The 23,516-nt window shown below is 43.9% G+C and overlaps 1 protein-coding gene across 1 annotated transcript in view; it reads left to right on the top strand.

The window, feature by feature from the left end:
* LOC120910393 (alpha-2-macroglobulin-like protein 1) overlaps positions 1-23,516 on the top strand; it is a 182,277-nt gene that overhangs the window by 75,229 nt on the left and 83,532 nt on the right. Inside the window, exons 16-21 of the mRNA XM_040322150.1 lie at positions 5,351-5,491; positions 7,731-7,845; positions 10,622-10,843; positions 13,474-13,570; positions 20,380-20,605; positions 23,056-23,182. Of these exons, the coding sequence (XP_040178084.1) occupies positions 5,351-5,491; positions 7,731-7,845; positions 10,622-10,843; positions 13,474-13,570; positions 20,380-20,605; positions 23,056-23,182 (928 nt within the window). The remainder of the gene's footprint in view (positions 1-5,350; positions 5,492-7,730; positions 7,846-10,621; positions 10,844-13,473; positions 13,571-20,379; positions 20,606-23,055; positions 23,183-23,516) is intronic.

The raw sequence follows: 23,516 nt of genomic DNA, 5'->3' as shown, positions 1-23,516 counted from the left end.
GGCGTAGCGTATGTGTTGTGGCGTATGGCCGCGTAATTCAAATGGGGATGTAGGGGGCGTGTTTTATTTAAATTTCCCTTGACCCCGCATTTGACGTTTTACTTGAACGGCGCATGCGCCGTCCGTAAAATCTCCCAGTGTGCATTGCTCTAAATGACGTCGCAAGGACGTCATTGCTTTTCACGTAAACGTAAATTACGTCCAGCCGTATTCGCGAACGACTTACGCAAACAACGTAAAATTTCAAAACTCGGCGCGGGAACGACGGCCATACTTAACATTAGCTACCCCTCATATAGCAGGGGTAACTATACACCGGAAAAAGCCGAACGCAAACAACGTAAAAAAAAAAGCGTCGGGCGGTCGTTTGTTTCTGAATCGGCGTAAATCCTCATTTGCATATTCCTCGCGTAAAAATACGGAAGCGCCACCTACCGGCCAGCCTGGAATTGCAGCCTAAGATCCGATGGTGTAAAACACTTACACCTGTCGGATCTTAGGAATATCTATGCGTAACTGATTCTCTGAATCAGTTGCATAGATACGACCGTCGGAACTCAGAGATACGACGGCGTTTCAGGAGATACGCCGTCGTATCTTTCTGATTCTGGCCCTGTATGTAAAAAAAACAATATAATAAACAAGTGCTATTCCTGAAAGTGACACAAAAATAGTGTATGATACACTCAAGTATCAAAGTGCTATTGTGTACCAAATAAAGTGCTAAAAATACAAATCAATTGAAACAAACAAGTCTAAAAATGTATAAGGATAAAAAAATATCAATAATCAATGGTAGGAGAAATCAATGTATATTAACCACTTAAGGAGCGTCTAACGCAGATATACGTCGGCAAAACGTCACGGCTGGGCATAAGCACGTACAGGTACGTCGCCTTTAAGAACCGTGGGTTTGCGCGCGCGCGCGCTGCCGACGGCGCACTGGCGACCCGGGCCTGAGCTCCGTGACCGCAGGACCCAATCGGTGCCGGTGTTCCGCGATTGGGGTCCCAGAGCTGAAGAACGGGGAACGCTACGTGTAAACAAACCTTTCCCCGTTCTTCCTAGTGAAAGTGTTCCCTGTCATAGGGAACGACGATTAGTGACATCACACGCCAAGCCACGCAGTAAGAATCACTCCGTTAGGGCACACTTAACCCCTCCAGCGCCCCCTACAGGTTAACCCATTCACTGCCAGTGTAATTTTCACAGTAAGCAGTGCATTTTTATAGCACTGATCGCTGTAAAAATTACAATGGTCTCAAAATGGTGTCAAAAGTGTCCGATGTGTCCGCCATAATGTCGCAGTCACGATAAAAATCGTTTATCGCCGCCATTACTAGTAAAAAAAATAATTATTAATAAAAATGCCATAAAACTATCCCTATTTTGTAGACGCTATAACTTTTGCGCAAACCAATCAATAAACGCTTATTGCGATTTTTTTTTTTTTTTAATTTTTTTTTTACCAAAAATATGTAGAAGAATACGTATCGGCCTAAACTGAGGAAAAAATATATTTTTTTTATATATTTTTGGGGGATATTTATTATAGCAAAAAGTAAAAAATATTGGCCCAGATTCTCGTATCTGGGCGTAAAACTGTGCGGGTGTAACGTATCTGGTTTACGTTACGCCGCCGCAAGTTTTACAGGCAAGTTTTACAGGCAAGTGCTTTATTCACAAAACTTGCCTGTAAAGTTGCGGCGGCGTAGCGTAAATCACCCAAATTCAAATTAGGCGGGTAGGGGGCGTATAGCATTTAAATTAGGCGCGTTCCCGCACCGAACGTAATGCGCATGCGCCTTCCCTAAAATTTTCCGACGTGCATTGCGCTAAATGACGTCGCAAGGACGTCATTGGTTTCGACGTGAACGTAAATGGCGTCCAGCCCCCTTACGCCTGTCGGATCTAATGGATATCTATGCGTAACTGATTCAAAGAATCAGTTGCATAGATACAACGGCCCAGATTAGGACTAACGATCTGTGAGTCACCAGCATACTATTAGCCACTCCCTGTCCACACAGCCACTCCCAGCACACACTGATGCCTCTGAACCTGAGAAGGCCGATCTACGCCCCTCCACAGCTCATTGCTACAATGATCGTGGATGAGCAGCGAGGAGAGCTACTGACAGACAGCAGTTCTCTGCTCCAGGGATCTGTGAGAACCGAGCCATCGGCAGTGTTCGATGGCTCGGTTCTCAGTACAGAGGCGGTGGGGGACAGACGCAGCATCAGACCAATGTTGCATCCACCTAGGCAACTATAAAAACGTGGAAAAAAAATACCATTCTTCTCTTTAAATTAGCACTAATGAAGTCGCTCCGACTTTAGAAAGTTTCTGTGCTACATTCTATCCGACCGTGGGTGCAGAGTTAGAAAATACCTCATTCAATTTTATTTCTCTGGTCTCCAAAAATTGGAAAACCTCCATTAATGCTGCTAAAGGCGATAGTGAAAAAACACAATATAGGAAAAAACGAAGATACAATCGGCGCAAAAAAGTTTGGTGTATAAATAAACAGTTCCCCTCCCCTAATAATGCAAGCTGAACACTAAAAGGATATTCACAAAATCCACAAATATACAATATATATAGGAAATAAGTGCAGCGCAAAAATAAACTAAATCAATTGCAGGATAATAAATAATACATAAGTGGATACATAAAGTGAAAAAAATCCCAAAATTGTGTGACAACAACTTCCGAGAATCTTCACCGGTGACTTTTAGCTTCAAAGTAAAGTGATCCCTCCACCATTAGAAATGGCTACTCTCACCTTAAGGTATGGACCCCTGTTTTACCAGACAGTCATACAAGCAGAGATCAAAACACCAGGTTGATGTGTTTAAGACAGACTCCTCAAACTCAGCAGCATTGGGATCATGAATGAAAAAGACACAGATCTAAGTGCTCTCTATATAACAAGCTAAAATGTATTAAAAATATGTTGCAGGCTACTCACATTAGCTAGTAAGGAAAACGGCAGCAAATCTGTACACACAGCGTGTGTTTTCAAAAGGATGGCAGCGAGCGACGTCGGGCTCCTTCACCCGTACACGTTATGTTATCATAAAACTTCCTCAGCGGGGCGGAGCCTAATACGTCACTGGTCTGCCCTTAAATTAGCCGCCGTCGTTATGGAGACCAAAAGCCATCTGACGTAAACACGCCAATCTGCGTCATGCGTCGGTCAAAGCCCAAAACTTTATTGCTTTGCACTGGATGGATACAAATGATCGGCGGCATGTTGCATCCAAAACCTACTATGCGGTATTCACAGATATTCAGATATTTATTTATATATATATTATTATTTTTTTATTGTTATTTATATTTTTTTATTTATTTTCATTCATTTTCATTTTTTGTACAAAAATATTTGTATTTTTATAAAACAATATTGTTTATGTATTCTCTAGGATGGCATCGAGTGAATATTAAATAAAACGGATTAGGTAGTAATTTTTAATTTGACCACAAGATGACGATATTTGATATTCGTTCTGAAATAGAACGGTTTTAAATAAATAAAAATTCTATCAGCAATATTTTCCAAAGGGTGCTATGTGGAAACACATTAGCAATCATGTGGCTGAATATCTGTGAATACTGCATAGCAGGTTTTGGATGCAAAATGCCGCCGATCGTTTGTATCCATCCAGTGCAAAGCAATAAAGTTTTGGGCTTTGACAGACGCATGACGCCGATTGGCGTGTTTACGTCAGATGGTTTCGGTCTCCATAACGACGGCGGCTAATTTAAGGGCACACCAGTGACGTATCAGGCTCCACCCCGCTGAGGAAGGTTTGTGATAACGTAACGCATACGGGGGAAGGAGCCTGACGTCGCTCGCTGCCATCCTTTTGAAAACACACGCTGTGTGTACAGATTTGCTGCCGTTTTCCTTACTGGCTAATGTGAGTAGCCTGCAACATATTTTTAATACATTTTAGCTTGTTATACAGAGAGCACTTAGATCTCTGTCTTTTTCATTCATGATCCCAATGTTGCTGAGTTTGAGGGGTCCATACCTTAAGGTGAGAGTAGCCATTTCTAATGGTGGAGGGATCACTTTACTTTGAAGCTAAAAGTCACCGGTGAAGATTCTTGGAAGTTGTTGTCACACAATTTTTGGATTTTTTTCACTTCATTGGATTTTATATATCCACTTATGTATTATTTATTATCCTGCAATTGATTTAGTTGATTTTTGCGCTGCACTTATTTCCTATATATTTTGAAATAGAAACTAGCATAGTTCTTCACCTGATTAACAGAGGGAACATGGTAGTTTTCCCATATAGAGAACTGCCACAAATCCTCACCAGGGGCAACCTTGTTGTATGGGATGTCAGCTGTTAGTTCACATCTCTCTCTCTGCCCGTGTAGTGATTGCATTACACAAGCAGAGACTGCACTGGGTTAACACCCACTCCTCCTTTCTCTAATCTGAGCAAGGGGGGTTGGACAGGCAGAGAGGGAGGCAGCTCCAGCTCTTTTCTTTGTGTTGTTTGCTGTGCCTGCCACAGTCATAAACAGAGAATGGATTGCTTTTAATTAAAGTGGCATGCACCCCTTTTGTTAGATATCTGCTTCATGTTCCAAATTTAGAAGAGTTGTGGAAGCAACTCTTTGTTAATTCCCCCCATTGTTTTTTTATCAGGGCCTGCTCACACTGTTGGTTTACATTACATTGCAGTCCATTGGAAAAAAAGTCCACAGACCCCTTTCACACTGAGCCGCTCATAGCGTCCGCAGTAAAACGCAGCTATTTTTACCGCCGACGCTATGGGCGGATTTGCGGCGCATTACGGCCGCTAGCGGGGCGATTTTACGAGAAAGGGTTAAAACCGCCCGCAATGCGCTGCTGCAGCAGCGTATTGCCAGCAGTATAGCCACGCTCCTGCCGTGCAATAGGCAGGAGCGGTGGAGGAGCGGTAAACACACTCCTTCACCGCTCCAAAGATGGAGCGAATGTGACAGCTGTTTAAGGGCAGATTGCAGGCACTATTTTTAATGCTATATCACATGCAATACGCTCCAGTGTGAAAGGGGTCTAAGAGCCTCATAAAAGCTAAGACACCTGGATAATCATACTTTAAAAAAAAAAAGTGACAGTTATTTTCAGCTATGTGTCTATCAATGAGATTTGATAATTAGAGTCAAACGGTTAAATTAAAGAGCCTTACCCTTACTTTATAACTTTGTGCATTAGGCCTAAAGTCTGTTATTTTGTTACAGCTCAAGTTCAGTATTATGGCCACTACCGAGAAGAAGCTCTTTCACACATACTCTGCAAAAGAGACAGCACATTTTATAACCCAAACAATTTATTTTTCAGGTCTTCAGTTTGTTTCCGTACTCGATCAGAGGAGGATATCCTGAGGGTGTTAAGGAGGAGAACCCAATCCTTAATTGTTGGTGGTGGTGGTGGTGGTATCAATCCTCTAGTAACCTTGTGGATGTACTCGACTTATTTCAGGTGTGCCGATAAGAATTGAAAAACCCAGAGACCTGCAGAAAATCAGAAGTTATGACGCGTACACACGACCGTTTTTCATGACGTGAATTTTTTTTTTTTTTTAATGTCATTAAAAACTATTGTGTGTGGGCTCCAGAGCATTTTTCACGATGTGAAAAATGGCCATTAAAAATTTAGAATTTAGAACAGGCTCTATTCGTGAAAAACTTTTGTGTGTAGGCTTTAACGACGTGAAAAAAACGTGCATGCTCAGAAGCAAGTTATTAGACGGGAGCGCTCGTTCTGGTAAAACTAGCGTTCGTAATGGAGATAGCACATTCGTCACGCTGTGACAGACTGAAAAGCACGAAGACTGAAAAGCACGAACACTGAAAAGCATGAAGAATCGTCTCTCACCAAACTTTTACTAACACAAAAGCAGCCCCAAGGGTGGTGCCATGCGAATGAAACTTCCCTTATAGTGCCGTCGTACGTGTTGTACGTCACCGCGCTTTGCTAGAGCATTTGTTTTTCACGATCGTGTGTAGGCAAGGCAGGTTTAACAAGAATCCGGTTGAAAAAAAAAACTTTTCTAGACCATTAAAAATGTCCGTGTGTACGTGGCATTAGAGTTTGATTGTCAATATGTGTATAGTTTGTATAAAACGCAAAGTGCGCTATCTAAATCCTGTATAATAATATAGTTTGCAAATAATTGTTACATACCGTAATGCTGAACTCCGGGCCAAACACTTAAAGAGGAACATCAGTCATGTAATGCTGACTCCATCCCCCCAGGTTTTAAAATCTGCCAATGTGTGGACGATCTGAAAGGCTCTGCAAGGACATCGGAGCCTGGCAGAGACCTGCGATGCTGTTCTGAGGTTCTCCCTGCTTGTGCAGACAACCTGTGATCTGTGACCTCTATAACTTCAGTGTCTTTGCGCATGTGCAGAGGAACCCCCTGCGTGTGCCCAGATGTGCCAAAGATCTCATCCGAGTCTCAAAGGCTGGGCAGAGCCCTTTGGCACATCTGAGCACATGTGGAATCTGTGATGTGAGGCACCAGGTGTGCAAAGTCATTCTCACCTAGGCAAAAAACATGGAGCCCAGGTTCACACTGGGTACGATTTGAGATGCGATTTCACATGTCAAATCGCATCTCAAATCGGCAGCGATTGTCGGCAATGACACCGTCCTAATCGGTGCGACACCGCATCTGCGGCGCTCTACCGATTTAAAAAAGTAGTTCCTGTACTACTTTTTGCGATTTCGGGCCGCGATTTACATTGACATCTGTGCAGAAACCTGCACAGATGTCTCTTAAATCACGACCGAAATCAGGACTGCCAGCGGGAGTGAAATCGTGTGAGTTCAGCTGAACTCGCACGGCTTCACTCCCGCAGCCCAGTGTGAACCTGGGCGGAAGCACAAAAATATTAAAAACTCCTAAAAAAAAATCTAATTGTGGGAGAAGGAGGTAAAAATACCTTTTTGTCCATTTTAACATCAACCTACCCTAAACCTAAACCTTTAAGTGTATCTAAACGCAGAGACAAACATTTTTTTATATTGCAGCTTACCAGGCCTTAAATGTTGTGGACATTAAGGTGAAAAACCTTCTGTGCTGCAGCTCCGCCCAGACCCCCTTCCCTTTCTAACCTGAGCTCATCCGATCCAGTGATATACATGAGTGCAGTGGCTCCAGCTGCTGTCAATCAAATCCAGTGACACAGGAGCGGAGGGCAGGATTGAGTCCTGCTGTCTGTGTCAATGGATGCAGCAGCGAGCCCACATGAGTGCCCCCAAAGAAAGTGGCACCCAATTAAGAGGACTGCCGGTGGGGCACCCCAGAAGAAGAGGATCGGGGCTGCTCTGTACATAACAATCATAATAAAATACATTTATGTTTTTGGTTATAACATGACAAAATGTGGAAAATTTCAAGGGGTGTGAATACTTTTTCAAGGCACTGTAGATTCTGGAGCGCAAGCGGTTAAGTAGGTAGTAAACCTTCCCTTGAGGCCAACCCAAAATGTAACCCCTAACTCTCTGATGCTGAACCTAATCTTCATCCAATGTACTATCACACTCTCACTAACACTGGTACTGGGTAAAATATGTTTGCATCTAATTACAGCACACTAAAAAGAAATCTTCACCAAATACTTTTGATTCTTTTTTATATTTGTGGACTTTTTAATTAATCGTGATCATTTTGTAGATCGTTCTCACATGCTTGTCTTTGTATCCTTAACAGGATGTTGGTTTGAAGGTCCTGACAAATTTGCAAATCAGGCGGCCTCCGCCAACTTGTCCTCCACCACCCATTTTCTCTGAAAATATGACTTTTGCCCTAGCAGCAGGAATGCCAGGTGTGTAAGGAATGATATATTGTGTTTGAGATTGTTTTTTAAAAAGCAATGTTTTGTAGCAGTGCCAAGAATAGGTTGGTTGTACCCAACAGAGATGGACAACACAGACTATAAAGTCTAAAAAAAAGCTGCTTGTGCCATAAGACACTTTTAACACTGCTTTTGCAGCTTGTAGCGCCCCCTTAGGTTGTTTTTTTTTTTTTATACATCTCCTGCCACACTGCCTAGAGCACATTTTCAGTGCTGGTAGGTTTGGGACCCGTAATAAAACCACCAGTCCACTTTGCTATTCCTAATCCTAGGCTTTCAAGCCACTTTTTGAAAAACTTGTTTACAAACACAAGAGGGGGCCCCTCAGCCTATTGTAGCTACAGGCCCAGTCTGCAGGGGTTAAATGAACACTCAGGTCCATGTGACATGAGGTTCAGGTTACCAGGTACACTGTACATGGCGCTACAACGTGACCCTTCTTACCACTAACTACAGGCTGACCTTCTTATTAAGCCATCACCAATTTTCCGACCAGAACTTACTGGCCTCAAGACTCTGTTACTCGGGTATAGGCTTACCCTCTGTTTCCATAAAAATTAGAAAAGACGAAGCGCTTTCAACTTGAGCATTTTATTTACTTAACCACTTCCATACAGGGCACTTATACGCCTTCCTGCCCAGACCAATTTTCAGCTTTCAGCGCTGTTGCACTTTCAATGACAATTGCGCGGTCATGCTACACTGTATCCAAACTAAATTTGTATCATTTTGTTCCCACAAATAGAGCTTTCTTTTGGTGGTATTTGATCACCTCTGGGATTTTTATTTTCTGCAATTTTTTTTTAAAAAGACCGAAAATTTTGAAAAACAAATGCTTTTTTTTTTGTTTCCGTTAGAAAACTTTGTAAATAAGTATGTTTTCTCCTTCACTGATGGGCACTGATGGGGCTGCACTGATGGGCCCAGATGAGGTGGAATTGATGGGCACTGATGGGGCACTAATATGCAGCACTGATAGGGCACTGACAGGCAGCACGGATGGGCACTGATAGGCGGCACAGATGGGCACGTATAGGCATCACGGATGGGCACAGATAGGCGGCATGGATGGACACTGATGGGTGGCACGGATGGGCATGGATGGGCACTGATAGGTGGCACCGATGGGCGTGGATAGGTGTCACGGATGTACTGTATTGTACTTATGGATGCCAATCAGTGCCAAACAACAATGCCTGCCAATCAGTGACGCCCATTGTGGGTACTGATTGGCATCCCTGGTGGTCTAGGGTAGCATACCTGGTGGTGGGCATCCCTGGTAGTCTGGTGGCATCCCTGATGGTCTAGTGGCATCCCTGGTGGTCTAGTGTGGGCATCCTCGGGGGGCTGTGCTGATAATCGATCAGCACAAACCCCCCCCCAGTCAGAGGAGCAGCCGATCGGCTCTCCTCTACTCGCGTCTGACAGATGCGAGTGAGGAAAAGCCGATAACCGTCTCTTCTTGTTTACATCGTGATTAGCCGTGATTGGACATGGCTGATCACATGGTAAAGAGTCTCCGTCAGAGACTCTTTACCTAGATCGGTGTTGCCGGGTGTCAGACTGACACCCTGCAACATCGATCGCTGCAATGCGCGCCCCCGTCATATGACGTCCAGTCAGGATATTGAAACCACTTTGCCGCCGTCTTTTTGTAATAGGGCGGGCGGCAAGTGGTTAAAGTCCAATTCTGGGATAATATTAATCCCCTTCCTACCCCTACCTCCCACTCCTTTCTCACTGATCGCTGGGATGACATTTTTTTTTTTTTAAATATTTAAGTCCATGTCGACATGCTAGGCCATCCAGTAACTGTATCAGGCGAGCCTGGCAGGGTGGACCAGGTCTAAACTGATCTTTCTTCTCTTCAGCTTGATGTCTCTCCGCACCTTCTCTCTCTCTCTCTCTCTCTCTCTCTCTCTCTCTCTCTCTCTCTCTCTCTCTCTCTCTGAATCCAGACCTCTTACTGTATATCACACAGGACCAGGTGTCAGACTCAGCAAAACCCAGGAATAACAGTTAACCCCTAATTTTTCCCACTGGGGCAACAGTAACCACTATCTGCCTAAAATTCCCATTGGTTGTCCACTGGAGGGGTTCTTTTAGGATCCAGAAGACTACTGCTGTCAGCCAAATGGCAGTTACAAGGACAGGGCGGTGAAAGTTAATCTGAGGTTCTCTGTTTAGGAAATGGCTGGAGCAAAGGGCACGGATGGGGGGAATTAGAAAAGATTAATTTGGTAGGTAAGAAAATCTAAACACCTGAGGTGGAGGGACGGATGGTAGGAAGAGTTGAGATTTAATGTAAAGTTATATGTAATAGTTCAATGTTCACCTTTAGCTTTACCAAACCTTACTTAATATTTTGTGGCTGATTCAGTCTAGATCCATTGTCCACTAGTACTACAAAGGAATGTTTATTCCAAGCCTTTCCTTGCTAGGTGGCATCTAGCTATCCTGGAGGGCATGGTATAAGAGAACAGGTTCTGGTTGACCCTAGAGGGGAAGCCACACATCACGCTGATTATTTTACATTGCCTGAAGCTAGGTTTAGACTCTCTACTCATCTCGCTCTAGCTCTCTTTTCCCTTTCGTTTTACACCACTCTGATTCCACTCAAAAACGATACCCATTCCTAGAAAAGGCAAAACCTGCCTACTCTTAATAGGCCTTACAAGCTGCTTACATACAGAAACTTTAACGTGCTAAGATGCATCAAATTAGATTTTCGGGTCTATTTAAAAAGTTTGCAAACTCAGTGAACCACCTGCAGAGGAGTTAAACTCCTCAGACTTTGATTCATTTTCGGACGATGATGTGATTGATGACCATCTGTTCGAACCTGCGTCGCAGGTGTTTGGAGGATACCGAGCCCCCAGCACGAAGCGGAAGAAACGCTCCGGCCGGAGCGCACTGCATGGGTCTGGCACACCGAATCCAAATACCCCACAGCTGACCTGGGGAGAGGGTAAGTCCGTTTCTGTTTTTACTCTCCCCTGCTCCCTGCCGTGCTGGCTCTCAGAAGGGCACCGGACGCTGTTGTGCTGCCGGGAAGTGGAGATCGACATACGCTGCCAAACTTGGCCAGGCTGCAGCGCATGGTGGTACAAAAGGTTGCCACCAACTACGGGTATGATTACCCATATGTGCCACCCCCTCTCCTTTACCGGATTGACCAGGAGAGAGAGGGATGGTGCCGTGGGGCCATATGGGAACGGTTGCATGTTCCCAAGGAAGAGCATGAGACACCCTATGCTTTTATTTGTGTGGGGAAACAATTTGAAGACTGCCTTAGAGAGTGGAGTTGGGGCCGCCACATCTACCGTGACCGAGTAGTGCTGAAATGTCCCGGGAAGGAAGACCAGACTTTTTCTGTTTCCTCCACTACCGCCCGAGGGGACACCATATATTTGCCTGACCCTCGGTTTTATAAGTATGTCGTATGCCTGTGTTACCTGGCCTACTCTTTTTAAGAAGTTATTGGACAAGGGTTCTCGCCCCCACTCAAGTTTGTTCTTTTGTTTTTTTTCTCCTGCCTTTCCGGATCCACATTATCTTATATGTGAAGAACTTCGGGGGGTGGGTTCAGCTAGTTAGAATGGGGCCTTGCCAACTTCTTTACAGCATCGAAAGAAGACTCATCGAAGGGAACATTTCATTTTTTATTTCCCTCTTGCTGCTATATCTTCTGAGTTGATATTGGACTGCCGTGTGATACCAGCGCACTGACCGCTATGGGCAGCGTTCTGCAATATGTTTTTTTTTTGCAGGGTTTAAATGTACATATTGAGTTTTATTTCTTGCAGCCTAAAAAAAAAAAAGAAGTAAAAAGTAACGCTCAGCACTTATTATGGTTAAACTCCCTGGGAGGAAAGGAAATTTCACTCTCTGACAAGAGGGTGCAGTTTCACTTCTGACCTTGGAGGTTGTAAATAGTGACATCATTAATATATTAGAGTATATGTATATATTGTGTATGTGTCTTGTTTTTTTTTTTAAGGTAAAATGGATCCACCTACTATCAACGCTGTCGGAGACTGGGGCAGAACAGATAGATAGGGCTGTGTATGTGATTGTAGTGTTATGTAATACCATAGTTGTTCTTGTAGTGTTCAAAGGCACTAATATTTGTAATCCAAAGTTGCAATTATGTTTTCTCTCTTCTTTCTTCCTTCTTTCTTTACTGTTTAGCAGATATCAGGCTGGCATTCAGACTTGAATGCCTTAGGACACTGGGGACAATGTCATTTCAAGTGGGGGGAGTATGTAGCGCCTGTGTACTTTTCGTACAGGTGCTATATCAAATTTAGTGGGGGTATGAGAGAGTTATGTTACTCTCATTCATTTGATTTGTTAAATTTGGCTGTCGCCAAATCTGGATTGTCCTGTGGGTCAGTCTGTGCTCCAGAGATGCAGTCTCATCTCTGGGCGGCAGGTGGCACCAGAGGGGTCCAGGCGGATGCCGCTTCTTCTCAGCAGCCAATTGGAGGAGTTTTCCCTCGTGGGGCATGCTGGGAAGGGGTATTTCTGTGGCGGAGGCGGCTGTTCTGGGTTCTTCTTCGTGGGTTCCTGGTTCCAGGTACGGCACCCACCTTTAGGGTGTGCGCACACCACTTTTTCCCGGTGATATGGCCTACCAGGCCGGGGCGCACGTGCTACGCAGAGTTCCTGACTCTGGGCCCTCATGGCCCGGAGCAACTGATGCTTCAAAGGGGCCCCAGTGACGTTCTGGGTCCCCATCTCTATTGTAAAGATCCCAAGCGAGTTGTGCTGTTCGGTGGGGGATCGGTCTGAGGAGAACCCGGAGGCAGGTGATCCAACAGGGCTTGAACGAACCATCGGGGATCTGGGCAGCGGACTCTGACAGGTTGTAGTCGGCAAACTGTCAGTCGGTGACCCCAATTTACATCCCGGGAGGATTCGCTCTACTATCTAACTTTTGAAGCACTAGGCCTGTGGCACAGGTCTCACCAAAAAATCCAAATTCTATTAGAGCCAAGTCTGTGGACTTGTTCCTTCCCGGGGAAACTAAGTGACACTCTGGCTGCCAGGCCTGTGAGAGGGACCTGTCCAGGGGCACTTTACCCACTTCAGCTGAAGTGGCGACGAGAAAGAGTTACTACAAGAGGCAGGACTGCTTCTGTTCATCCATTGCCTGGGTCTGCAAGGTTATTCTTTCTTTCACCAATCTGTCCTATCTACCTCAAGTTGACTGTTGGTCATGTTGGGCCAGAATAAAAGCATTGAAAACGTCAACCAACTGTCTGGACATTCCGTAACTGCTCTCACTGCCATCATCACCCCTAGACACATCACGGAGGTAACTTAAACATGCCGATCCCAAATCAAACCAGCAGCCCCTGAGGGGGTGAGCGCTACACATGGAATGGAGTAAGTGGTAATAGGGGTATCCAAATTGTCCAGCAAAGCCTTACCAGTGTCCAATCACCCGAAGGTGGTAGCCTACAACCTAGGGTCTATGAATACTCAGCCTCTGTCCTGTCCTGTACTCCAAGATGTGACATTTACAGGCAAGTCAGTTTCATTTTATTTCCATCCTGGCAAATTCATTTTACGATTATTGTTATTGTCTCCCAGAATTCTTACAACAAACCACAACGCCTGAATTTGTCGCAAAGCAAGAGATTCGCAAGTATTTTCCTGAAACTTGGCTCTGGAGTCTGGTGGAGATCACGTAAGTGGACTGTTAGAGATTTTGAGTTTATTACTATTTTTAAGTGATAACATTTTCTGAAATCTATATGAAACACATGAATGTTATAATGTAATAGTAATGTTGGTTTCTGAAGGTTACTGACAGAGGACAGAGAAGAGTCATTTGCTGTGTATTTACTTCTATTCTGAGTTACTATAGTACAAAGGGTGGAGTTATGTTACTTAAAGCGGATCTCCACCCTAAAGTGAAGTCGCGCTGATCGGCACCCTCCCCCCCTCCGGTGTCACATTTGACACCTTTCCGGGGGAAGGGGGTGCAGATACCTGTCTACAGACAGGTATTTGCACCCACTTCCGGCCAAACGACACGGGCAAAAGACGGGTTTTTTCCTGGCATCCCGTCCGTCCCCCGTTGTATGCTGGGAACACTCGGCTCCCAGCACACAGCGGGAGCCAATCGGCGGGCGCAGCGCGACTCGCGCATGCGCCGTAGGGAACCGGGCAGTGAAGCCGCAGCGCTTCACTTCCTGGTTCCCTCACCGTGGATGGAGGGGGGAGCAGCAGGGTGACGAGCGATCGCTCGTCATCTGCTGCGGACGCCGCTGGACTCCAGGACAGGTAGGTGTCCTAATATTAAAAGTCAGCAGCTGCAGTATTTGTAGCTGCTGGCTTTTAATATATTTTTTTAGTGGCACATCCGCTTTAAAGGGTCACTAAAGGATTTTTTTTGCTTTGATGTTGCTGTAATCCTTCTCTGTTCTAGACACTTCCTGGTTGTCTGTTTCCTGATGACCACAGTACTAGGAGATTCTAGTTTTATTTTCCAAACCATCACTGCTCTATGGCTCTGTCTAGCACAGAGGCAGGATAACATGCAAAAACGAAACTAGACCAAGAGGATTTGCAAACACTCATGCAACCATTCCGCTATACAGATTGGTATCTCAAACAGAACCTTGCAAACTCGCTAGGCAGCCTCAAAGTATCCAATCTGTCTGACCCTTCTGTGTTTCTGCCACCCTGAACCATGACACCATATGCTAGTTGCTCCTTGACGTTCGTGACTCCTTCATACCTTTTCTCTGTAAACTTCACCCATCGCCACCTCAACAGCCAGTTTAATATCCGGGTTACTGTTTGTTTCATTATTTTAGTTCCTTATTGCATTCCTAATGCTCCAAATGTTGCTTCCGCTCCTCCTAGCACTAGGTCTTGTACTGTCACATCCTCCTGCTACTGCAACATTGTTATACAGGTAATCACTGTACTATTGGTTTAATTGTGCTTTTATTTCTATTTTATATTCTTATTCTTATTTTTATTTTTGTTGTTGTTTTTATTTTTTCTTGTACATGACTGTATATGAATCAAATTATTTTGCCTTATTCCAATGTACTGTGAAAATTCCAATAAAAATGTATATAAAAAAAAAACGAAACTAGATGCAAAAACGAAACTAGAGGTACATTATATGATTGATTTTTATCTATTTTTTATCAATTTTAAAAGGAATCAGTTAACTATTATGTCTCCATACCCTGTAAACAGTCATTTCAGCAAAAAAATGTTTTTCCTCTACAACTCCTTTAACTATAGACTGAAGCCATATAAGCAGCTGTCAGTGATAGGGCAGTCTAGTGCTGCAAGAGCAAGTGGTAAAGTAATCATATGTGTTCATACTGCAGTCAAATTGTTATGTTTTTGTATGTATTTATGTTTAACACTTCTGCCTCTAGAGTGTCTCCAACACCATTTTGGAGGAGCCCTGTGTTCTGATAGGCCGCACGAGATCTCGAGAGATTTGGGCGACCATCTTTGGGTGGTTTCTTTTTATAGTAAAGGTCAGGCAAGTTTTTAGGCAGAACACGTGTGGATGTAGATGGGGACAGAGACCCTGCTTGTGAGGGAGAGAGAGGAGAAGACAGGGAGAGTGTTCTGGCCTGTGAGGGATAGTTCAGGGGTCCTACGGAAGTCCTGCAGTGGTAACCTTGGTCTGATGAAAGACTCCCAGCTGCTACGGGTAACGTGTTTCCAGCCTCTTCCAATACGCATTGTGTGCTGGGGTATATAATGTACCATTAAGTGGGAAGTGCCTGTGATACTCAGAAATCCACATCGCTTAGAACAACAGTATCTGTACTGCATATCTGTGCCTCCCTGCCTGTAGAGGAACCATTTGCTGTGTGATTGTAAAGACTGTTACTACTACCGCCTCTCGGTAATAAACGTCACCTTGTTCAAAGAACTTTACATGTGTCTCCCTCAGTGAATCGCCGCACCGCTCACCCCGCTTACAAGCATATATGCAAGAACGGGCGTTACTTTTGTGAAATTCTGACATAACTTATGAAACAGTATTAGAATCCAAGAGGGTTGAATGGTGGGTTAGGAAGAGATTAGGAAAGGAAGGAACCCTACACTCTTGAAGAATGTAACATCCATCTCTACCTCTATGAAGAATAAACACCTTTTCTTGAAGTATTGTACAAGCTAAGGTTTCTTTAATTTCTACTATGAAACAAATTTCTAACATGGACAGGCACAGAATTTGGGAGTTACACAAGCTCTCAAGCAGATTGGCATGCGAAGACCCATCAACAGGCACAAACGTTGGATTTTCCCTGGCAACATTCTTAGAATTAAATATTCAAAATCTAATATTTTCTTTATAGTTTTGGATAGAGTGGTGAGCAGTGTTAACTTTGGCAGCAAATTTCAATTTAGTTTTAGTCTTGGGACTAAAATGGCGTTTTAGTCCCATTTTAGTCTTCTGCAATTTTTTTAGTTTTAGTCGTATTTAGTCGACTAAATCTTCAGGACATTTTAGTAGACTAAAATCTCCAGTACGTTTTACTCGACTAAAATAATTTTAGCCTTCTAAAATCGAATGGGTGTAGTTAAATTGTAATGCATTATTTAACCTCCCTGGCGGTATGATTCTTTCAGAAAAAAGGTGCTGAAAGCGGTACCATTATTTGCAAGGAAATTTGCCGTTTTATACTGTAGGCCTGTAATTCTTAGGAATAACTCACTTAAATCTGTCCAAACAAGAGTCTAATAGGCATCCCGGGTATGACATTTTTTTAAAAACAAAATTATAAATTATAATATAATAAATAATTATAACAAATAATAATATAATTCTAATAAAAATTATTCAATAATGTAATCAACTCAAAATCACTGAAATTTGCTCAGTTGCAGAATTGTCGCTGTCATTTTTTTTTATTTTTTTATGATGAATTTCCCCACAAATCGCTATCGCACAATTCTGCAAGTGATTATAATTTATTATAATTTATTATCGCTGTTTTCTAGCATCTTTCATTTTTGACATAAAGGGACACTTTTGGTTGCTATGGACAATCTACAGTTTGCAGGGAGAAAGATCCGTTTTTTTATTATATAAAAGAACATGTAGGACACTAGGGACAAGGGGGGTGTGTATTTGTTACACACAGTACTGTAATCTATAAGATTACAGTATACTGTATGTTTAGTGTTTGTTTACCTTTTTGAATTTGGCGCCAATCTCCGCCCCCGTGCGTCGTAACGTTGCAGGGAACGGAGATCGGCGGCACAGGAGGACACTGTGTGAATCGAGCGAGGACCCGCTCGCTCACACAGCGCGGTGGCATCGCTGGATCCAGGAACAAGGTAAGCCAGCGCGCGCTGCAGGCTCTGCATAGCTACCCCGAGCGTGACTCGGGGTTACCAATTTTGGCACAAAAAATCCACCCCGAGTCACGCTCGGGAATACCGCCAGGAGGGTTAAAGTGTTTGTAAAAGTAAATGATTTTTCACCTTATTGCATCCTATGCATTAAGGTGAAAAAACATCCGACAGTACCACCCCCCCGAGCCCCCGTTTTACTCACCTGACCCCTCGAAAGTCCCGTGCTCGTCCCCGTCATCCTATTTGGTTCCCAGCCTGGCCGTTGATTGGCTACACTGGATGGATTAAAAGCAGCGCAGCCATTGGCTGGCGCTGCTGTCAATTACATCCAATGACGGGGGGCGGGGCCGAGTGATACAGTCGGCGGCTATGGCCACTGCTGTATCACAGGAGCGCGCCCTCAAGAGCTTTCCACCATGCAAGCTCGCTCGCATGAAGGTGGAAAGCTCTTGCGGGGGGGGGGGGGGCAAGACAGTCGCAGAGGGACCCCAGAAGACGTGGATCGGGGCCACTGTGTGCAAAACAAGCCACACAGTGAAGGTAAGTATAACATGTTTGTTATTTAAAAAAAAAAATAACTTTAGTGTTCCTTTAAGCATTTCTCTATGATTAAATAAAAGAAAAAATCAGCGCAATAAGACAGATGAAATACAAACAGCAGCTGAACACTGGGATTCAATTTATAAATTCCTGAAAGTCAATGTAAGAAGGTAGTGCAGCGCTACAATAATAGTCCAAATATAAATCATCCAGGTGATCCTTATATAAGTGACTGGTAATCAAAAACATGCAGGTGATGTAGCGTGGGATAGCTGGAGACCTCCACCAACAATAGCAATGGCCGCTTACCTCACTGAAAATCAAATACGTTTTCCCACATGGGTAAATCCAAGGCACATATCAGCATAATCCAAACAGGGGAAAGGAACCTCTCAGGATGAATCAGCATGGATAGCAGGCATGGAATCCAATGTTAAAAAGAAGACAGAACATAGTGTTTCTCCGCAATAACAATAGTAAAATTTAATAATGTTGTAAATGCACTCACATAAAAGGCACTATATCCAGTGCCAGGAGTAAAAAACAGACAATCAGCACAGTCCGATGGCAGCGGGTGACGTCACGTGCTTCCCTACCGAACGTTGCGTCCCAGGGGCGGGACTTCTTCAGCGGATGTCGAAGAAGTCCCGCCCCTGGGACGCAACGTTCGGTAGGGAAGCACGTGACGTCACCCGCTGCCATCGGACTGTGCATTTACAACATTATTACATTTTACTATTGTTTTTTATTACAAACCAGTGTTAATTTTGACGTCAAATTTCAATTTAGTTGTAGTCTTTTGACTAAAATGGCATTTTAGTTTTTGTCCCATTTTAGTCTTTTGACTAAAATAAAATTTTAGTTTTAGTCGTATTTTAGTCATCTCAATTTTTTTTGTTTAAGTTGTATTTTAGTCGACTAAAATGGTATTAAAGCGGTTGTTTAGTCCCATAAAATATTTTATTTTTTTGTCACCTGTAAGGCAAAAGGCATAATGAGCTAATATGCACCACATACTAGCTCATTATGAAATACTTACCTTAGAACGAGGCGTCAGTAACTTACCCGGTCCACGCCGAGGTAGCTATGTTGCCTCGGCGTGTCTTCCGGGTATTGCGGCCCCAGCGCTGTGAGTGGTTGGAGCCGCGATGTCATCACTCCCGTGCATGGGCTTAACCACTAGCCAACCTGCCGTGAACACACACATCCCAGTTCTGTGAGGAGAGAGAGATTGTGAGTTCCTACTAGCTAGGAACCACAATCTCTCATTTCCTCCAGTCACTCCCATCCCCCCTACAGTTGGAACACACACTAGGAACACAGTTAACCCCTCAATCGCCCCTAGTGTTAACCCCTTCCCTGCCAGTGACATTTATACAGTAATCAGTGCATTTTTATAGCACTGCTCGCTGTATAATTGTCAATGGTCTCAAAAATGTGTCAAAAATGTCTGATCTGTCCGCCATAAAAATCGCAGATCACCGCCATTACTAGTAAAAAATGTTATAATAAAAATGCCATAAATCTATCCCCTATTTTGTAGATGCTATAACTTTTGCGCAAACCAATCAATATACACTTATTGCGATTTTTATTAACAAAAATATGTAGAAGAATACGTATTGGCCTAAACTTAGGAAAAAAATAGCTTTTAAAAAAAAAATGGGGATTTTATTTTTTCTAAATTGTCGCTCTTTTTTTGTTTATAGCGCATAAAATAAAAACCGCAGAGGTGATCAAATACCACCAAAAGAAAGCTCTATTTGTGGGAAAAACAGGACATCAATTTTGTTTGGGTACAGCGTCGCACGACCGCGCAATTTGTCAGTTAAAGCAACGCAGTGCCGTATCACAAAAAATGGCCTGGCCATTGAGCAGCCAAATCTTCCGGGGCTGAAGTGGTTAAAGACTGAATGTGGTTAGAGGCAAAACTCAAACCCATTAGTTTTCTTTTTTAGACTTGTTTCCCTCTGTTTTCACCTGGTGATCTGGCCGGTAACGCATCTCCTGTATTAGAGCACCCCCTACTATGGATGAAGGAGCACAGGGGGCACCTTTGGACGGCAGCATTGTCAGTCTAAGGGGGAGGGGAGTGTTAGATTCACTAACAAATTGAAGTTAAACCCCATCTAACAATTTAAAAATCAGTTACAGCATACATTTTTTTTTCTTTTTGGGGATAAAGGTTTTACATAAAAATGTAACATTTTAAGCACCCCTGTCAGTGTTCAATGGTTTTTCTCATCCCTGTAAACATATGCATCTGGAAGAGAGTTTGTTCTTTTGAAAAACAACAGACGCATTGGCTGGATTACCTGATGAAAATAATAGAAAGAAAGTTTAGAAAAAGAAAACGAATGCAGCCGTCACATCTAAGAATTGGTAATTTGCAATATAAGAAATGTTTGCTTTAGGGTTTAATGCTGCTCCATATAGAAGGGGATGGAGAAGTTTGGGAACCCAAATGCCGGGAACCTTGAAAATAAGACTCAGCCTTTTATTCCAACATTGTTGGATTCTGGGGCATTCCCACCATATGCGCCATATTGAGCCATACTCAATATTTTTACCTGATCCACTCTAATCCCATGTTATTCTGTTTGTCTTTCATAGTCAATTTGGCTTCACAACCATCTCGGTGACCGCCCCCGACACCATCACTACATTTAATGCCAAGACCTTCTGCATAGGGAACAATGGCTTTGGTCTCTCAGCACAAGTATCCCTGACCGTCTTCAAGCCGTTCTTCGTGGACCTCACCTTACCCTATTCCATCATCCGGGGGGAGACAGTGACATTGAAATCCCTGGTCTTCAATTATCTGAAACAATGCATAAAGGTAACTAAATGATAAGAAAATAAAAGCCAAATGCCATCCTTTTTATTCAGTCTTGCTTATTTTGATTCCAGTGCACACTGTGAGCTTCTTACAATGTGCATTAGAAGCTGAAGCATGTCAGATAGAGCCTGGCTGGAGAACATCCGGGATCAGCACTTCCATTTAACAGCACTGGGGTCTTTGGTTTGATTCCCAAACCACGACACTACCTGCATGAAGTTTGCACGTTCTCCCTGTGCCAGTGTGGGTTTCCTCCGCGTTATCCGGTTTCCTCCCACACTCCAAAGACATGCTGATGGGTTATTTGGCTCCTGTCTAAATTGGCCCTATTATGTGTATGTATGAATGTGAGTAAAGCCTCACACACACGGTTGGACTTCAAACAAACTTTTCCGTGGCTTTTTGTTTGAAGGGCGTTTTCCATGAACTTAGTATGCATACACACGGCAGGACTTTTTCAACAAACTTTCCCAAAATCACATGATTTTTCTGTCAACAAGTCAGACCGTGGGCCGGATTCAGATACATTGGCGTATCTATCCGGCCCGCGTAACGTATCTCCGATACGTTACGCCGCTCTAACTTTGGGCGCGAGTTCTTTATTCACAAAGAACTTGCGCCCTTAGTTAGAGCGGCGTAGCGTATGTGTTGCGGCGTAAGGCCGCGTAATTCAAATGGGGATGTAGGGGGTGTGTTTTATTTAAATTTCCCTTGACCCCGCGTTTTTTACGTTATTTACTTGAATGGCGCATGCGCCGTTCTTGAAAACATCCCAGTGTGCATGCTCGAAAATCCGCTGCAAAACGGCATTGCTTTCGACGTGAACGTAAATTACGTCCATCCGTATTCGCGAACGACTTACGCAAACGACGTAAAAAAATTCAAAACTCGGCGCGGGAACGACGGCCATACTTAACATTAGCTACGCCTCACATAGCAGGGGTAACTATACGGCGGAAAAAGCCGAACGCAAATGACGTAAAAAAAAAGCGCCGGGCGGTCGTTCGTTTCTAAATCGGCGTAACTCCTCATTTGCATATTCCTTGCGTAATAATACGGAAGCGCCACCTAGCGGCCGGCCTGGAATTGCAGCATAAGATCCGACGGATCTTAGGGATATCTATGCGTAACCTGATTCTATGAATCAGGCGCATAGATACGACCGTCGGAACTCAGAGATACGACGGCGTATCAGGAGATACACCGTCGTATCTCTTTCTGACTCCGGCCCTGTGTGTATGGGCCTTTAGGAACCTTAGATTGTAAGCTCCTTGAGGACAGGGACTGATGTGAATGTACAATATATATGTAAAGTGCTGTATAAACTGATGGTGCTATATAAGTACTTGTAATAAATAAATCTAGCACTTTCTTCTATAGCAGGGGTCTCCCAACTGTCTAAACAATGGGCCAGTTTACTGTCCTTCAGAATTTAGAGGGGGCCGGACTGTGGCCAGTGGAAAAAATAAATTTCCTGGTGTCAGTAACAATGCCCTATCATTGGTGCCAGTGGGAGGAATTGTGCCCTACTGTTGGTGTCAGTAGAATTATGCCCCATTTTTAATGTCAGTGGGAGGAATAGTGCCCCAAGGGCCAGATAAAGGCAAACAAAGGGCCGCTCCGTCAATCCCCGCTGAGCAGGCAGATGACAGGTCTGTCTCTGTAAACTGTGCAGGGACCGACCTGTCAGAGCGCTGCTCTCCCCTATGGGGGATCCGATGACGACGGAAAAACAAATGACTATTTGCTTTCCTAACACTGAACCGCCTCTGCTCGGGTCTGTTACCTGTCACCCGATTGGCTGAAACGCCAGGCGCCGCTATTGGATGCCTATCAGGAGTAGAGGACGGGAGATAAGGGCGGCAGGAGACGCATGAAGGATTCCGTTCGTCGCCATCACACGCTGCCCCACAGGGACAGAGTAAGTGCTCAGCAGACGACGAGCGGCCGGGGGTCACGTGGCAGCAATTGATGTGCACAGTGGCAGCGTTTGATGGGCACAGTGGCTACAATTGATGTGTTTGTTTGTTTTTTTTCAAAAAAAAATTCAGTTTGTTTGCGCCTCCCAAAAAAATTAGAGCACCAGCCGCCATTGCTGGCAGCATAAGGATTCAAAATAGTCAATATTGATTAAGAGAGTAAAGTTCCACTTTAATATCCAAGCTCTTCTATACAGTACCTCTATTTGGCCACAAGATGTCCTCAGTGTTCCAGGTTGAATGACACTCAACCTGGAAGACAAACTGTGAGTGTTGGGTGACTGCCCACCATTGGAATTAGACAAATAGGACCCGGTGCATCACATATCCAGTCAGAAAACTTCAGAAGAAGGTAAAAAATAAAATGCATCCCGAGGTGGATAATGCCCCAGATCCCAAGGGGGGCAGGGAGGCTTTGGAGAGGAGAGCACAAAGTCTGGGTTTGGGTTTTAACTCTGATTTTGTCTTCAGGTCCAGGTATCGCTGCTCAATTATTCAAATTTCACCGTAGAAGCCTGCAACGATTGTGTGTATACCAAATGCATCTGCGCAGATGAATCCGACACCTTCCTCTGGAATATTACTGCTAAAGCAATAGGTAATAATCAATGAAAGGCGGACCTATCCACAGTCTGTCACTTTGGAGGTATTCAAGGCACAACAAATGACTTTTTTTAAGGCAACCTGCTAACTCTATGAGAACCAGACACATTTTTACAGCTCTTACAGCAAAGAACCCTACAGCAAAGAAACCTGCCAGGTTTTCATTGGTGTCTGTGTGCCCATCACCCCTCCATTTGTCCTGATGACCATTGTCACTGAGACAAAAAGTCATAGGAAATCCAAAATTTTAGTATTGTCACCAGGACAAGAGGTGAGGGGAAATCTTTTAATGGGGACACCTGTTTCAGCAAGGCCTAAAAATTTCCTAT

The sequence above is a fragment of the Rana temporaria genome, chromosome 8, assembly GCF_905171775.1.
Source record: "Rana temporaria chromosome 8, aRanTem1.1, whole genome shotgun sequence".
Lineage (NCBI taxonomy): Eukaryota > Metazoa > Chordata > Amphibia > Anura > Ranidae > Rana > Rana temporaria.
The sequence above is the reverse complement of the archived record's forward strand: the minus strand, read 5'-3'. Positions and strand labels throughout refer to the sequence as shown.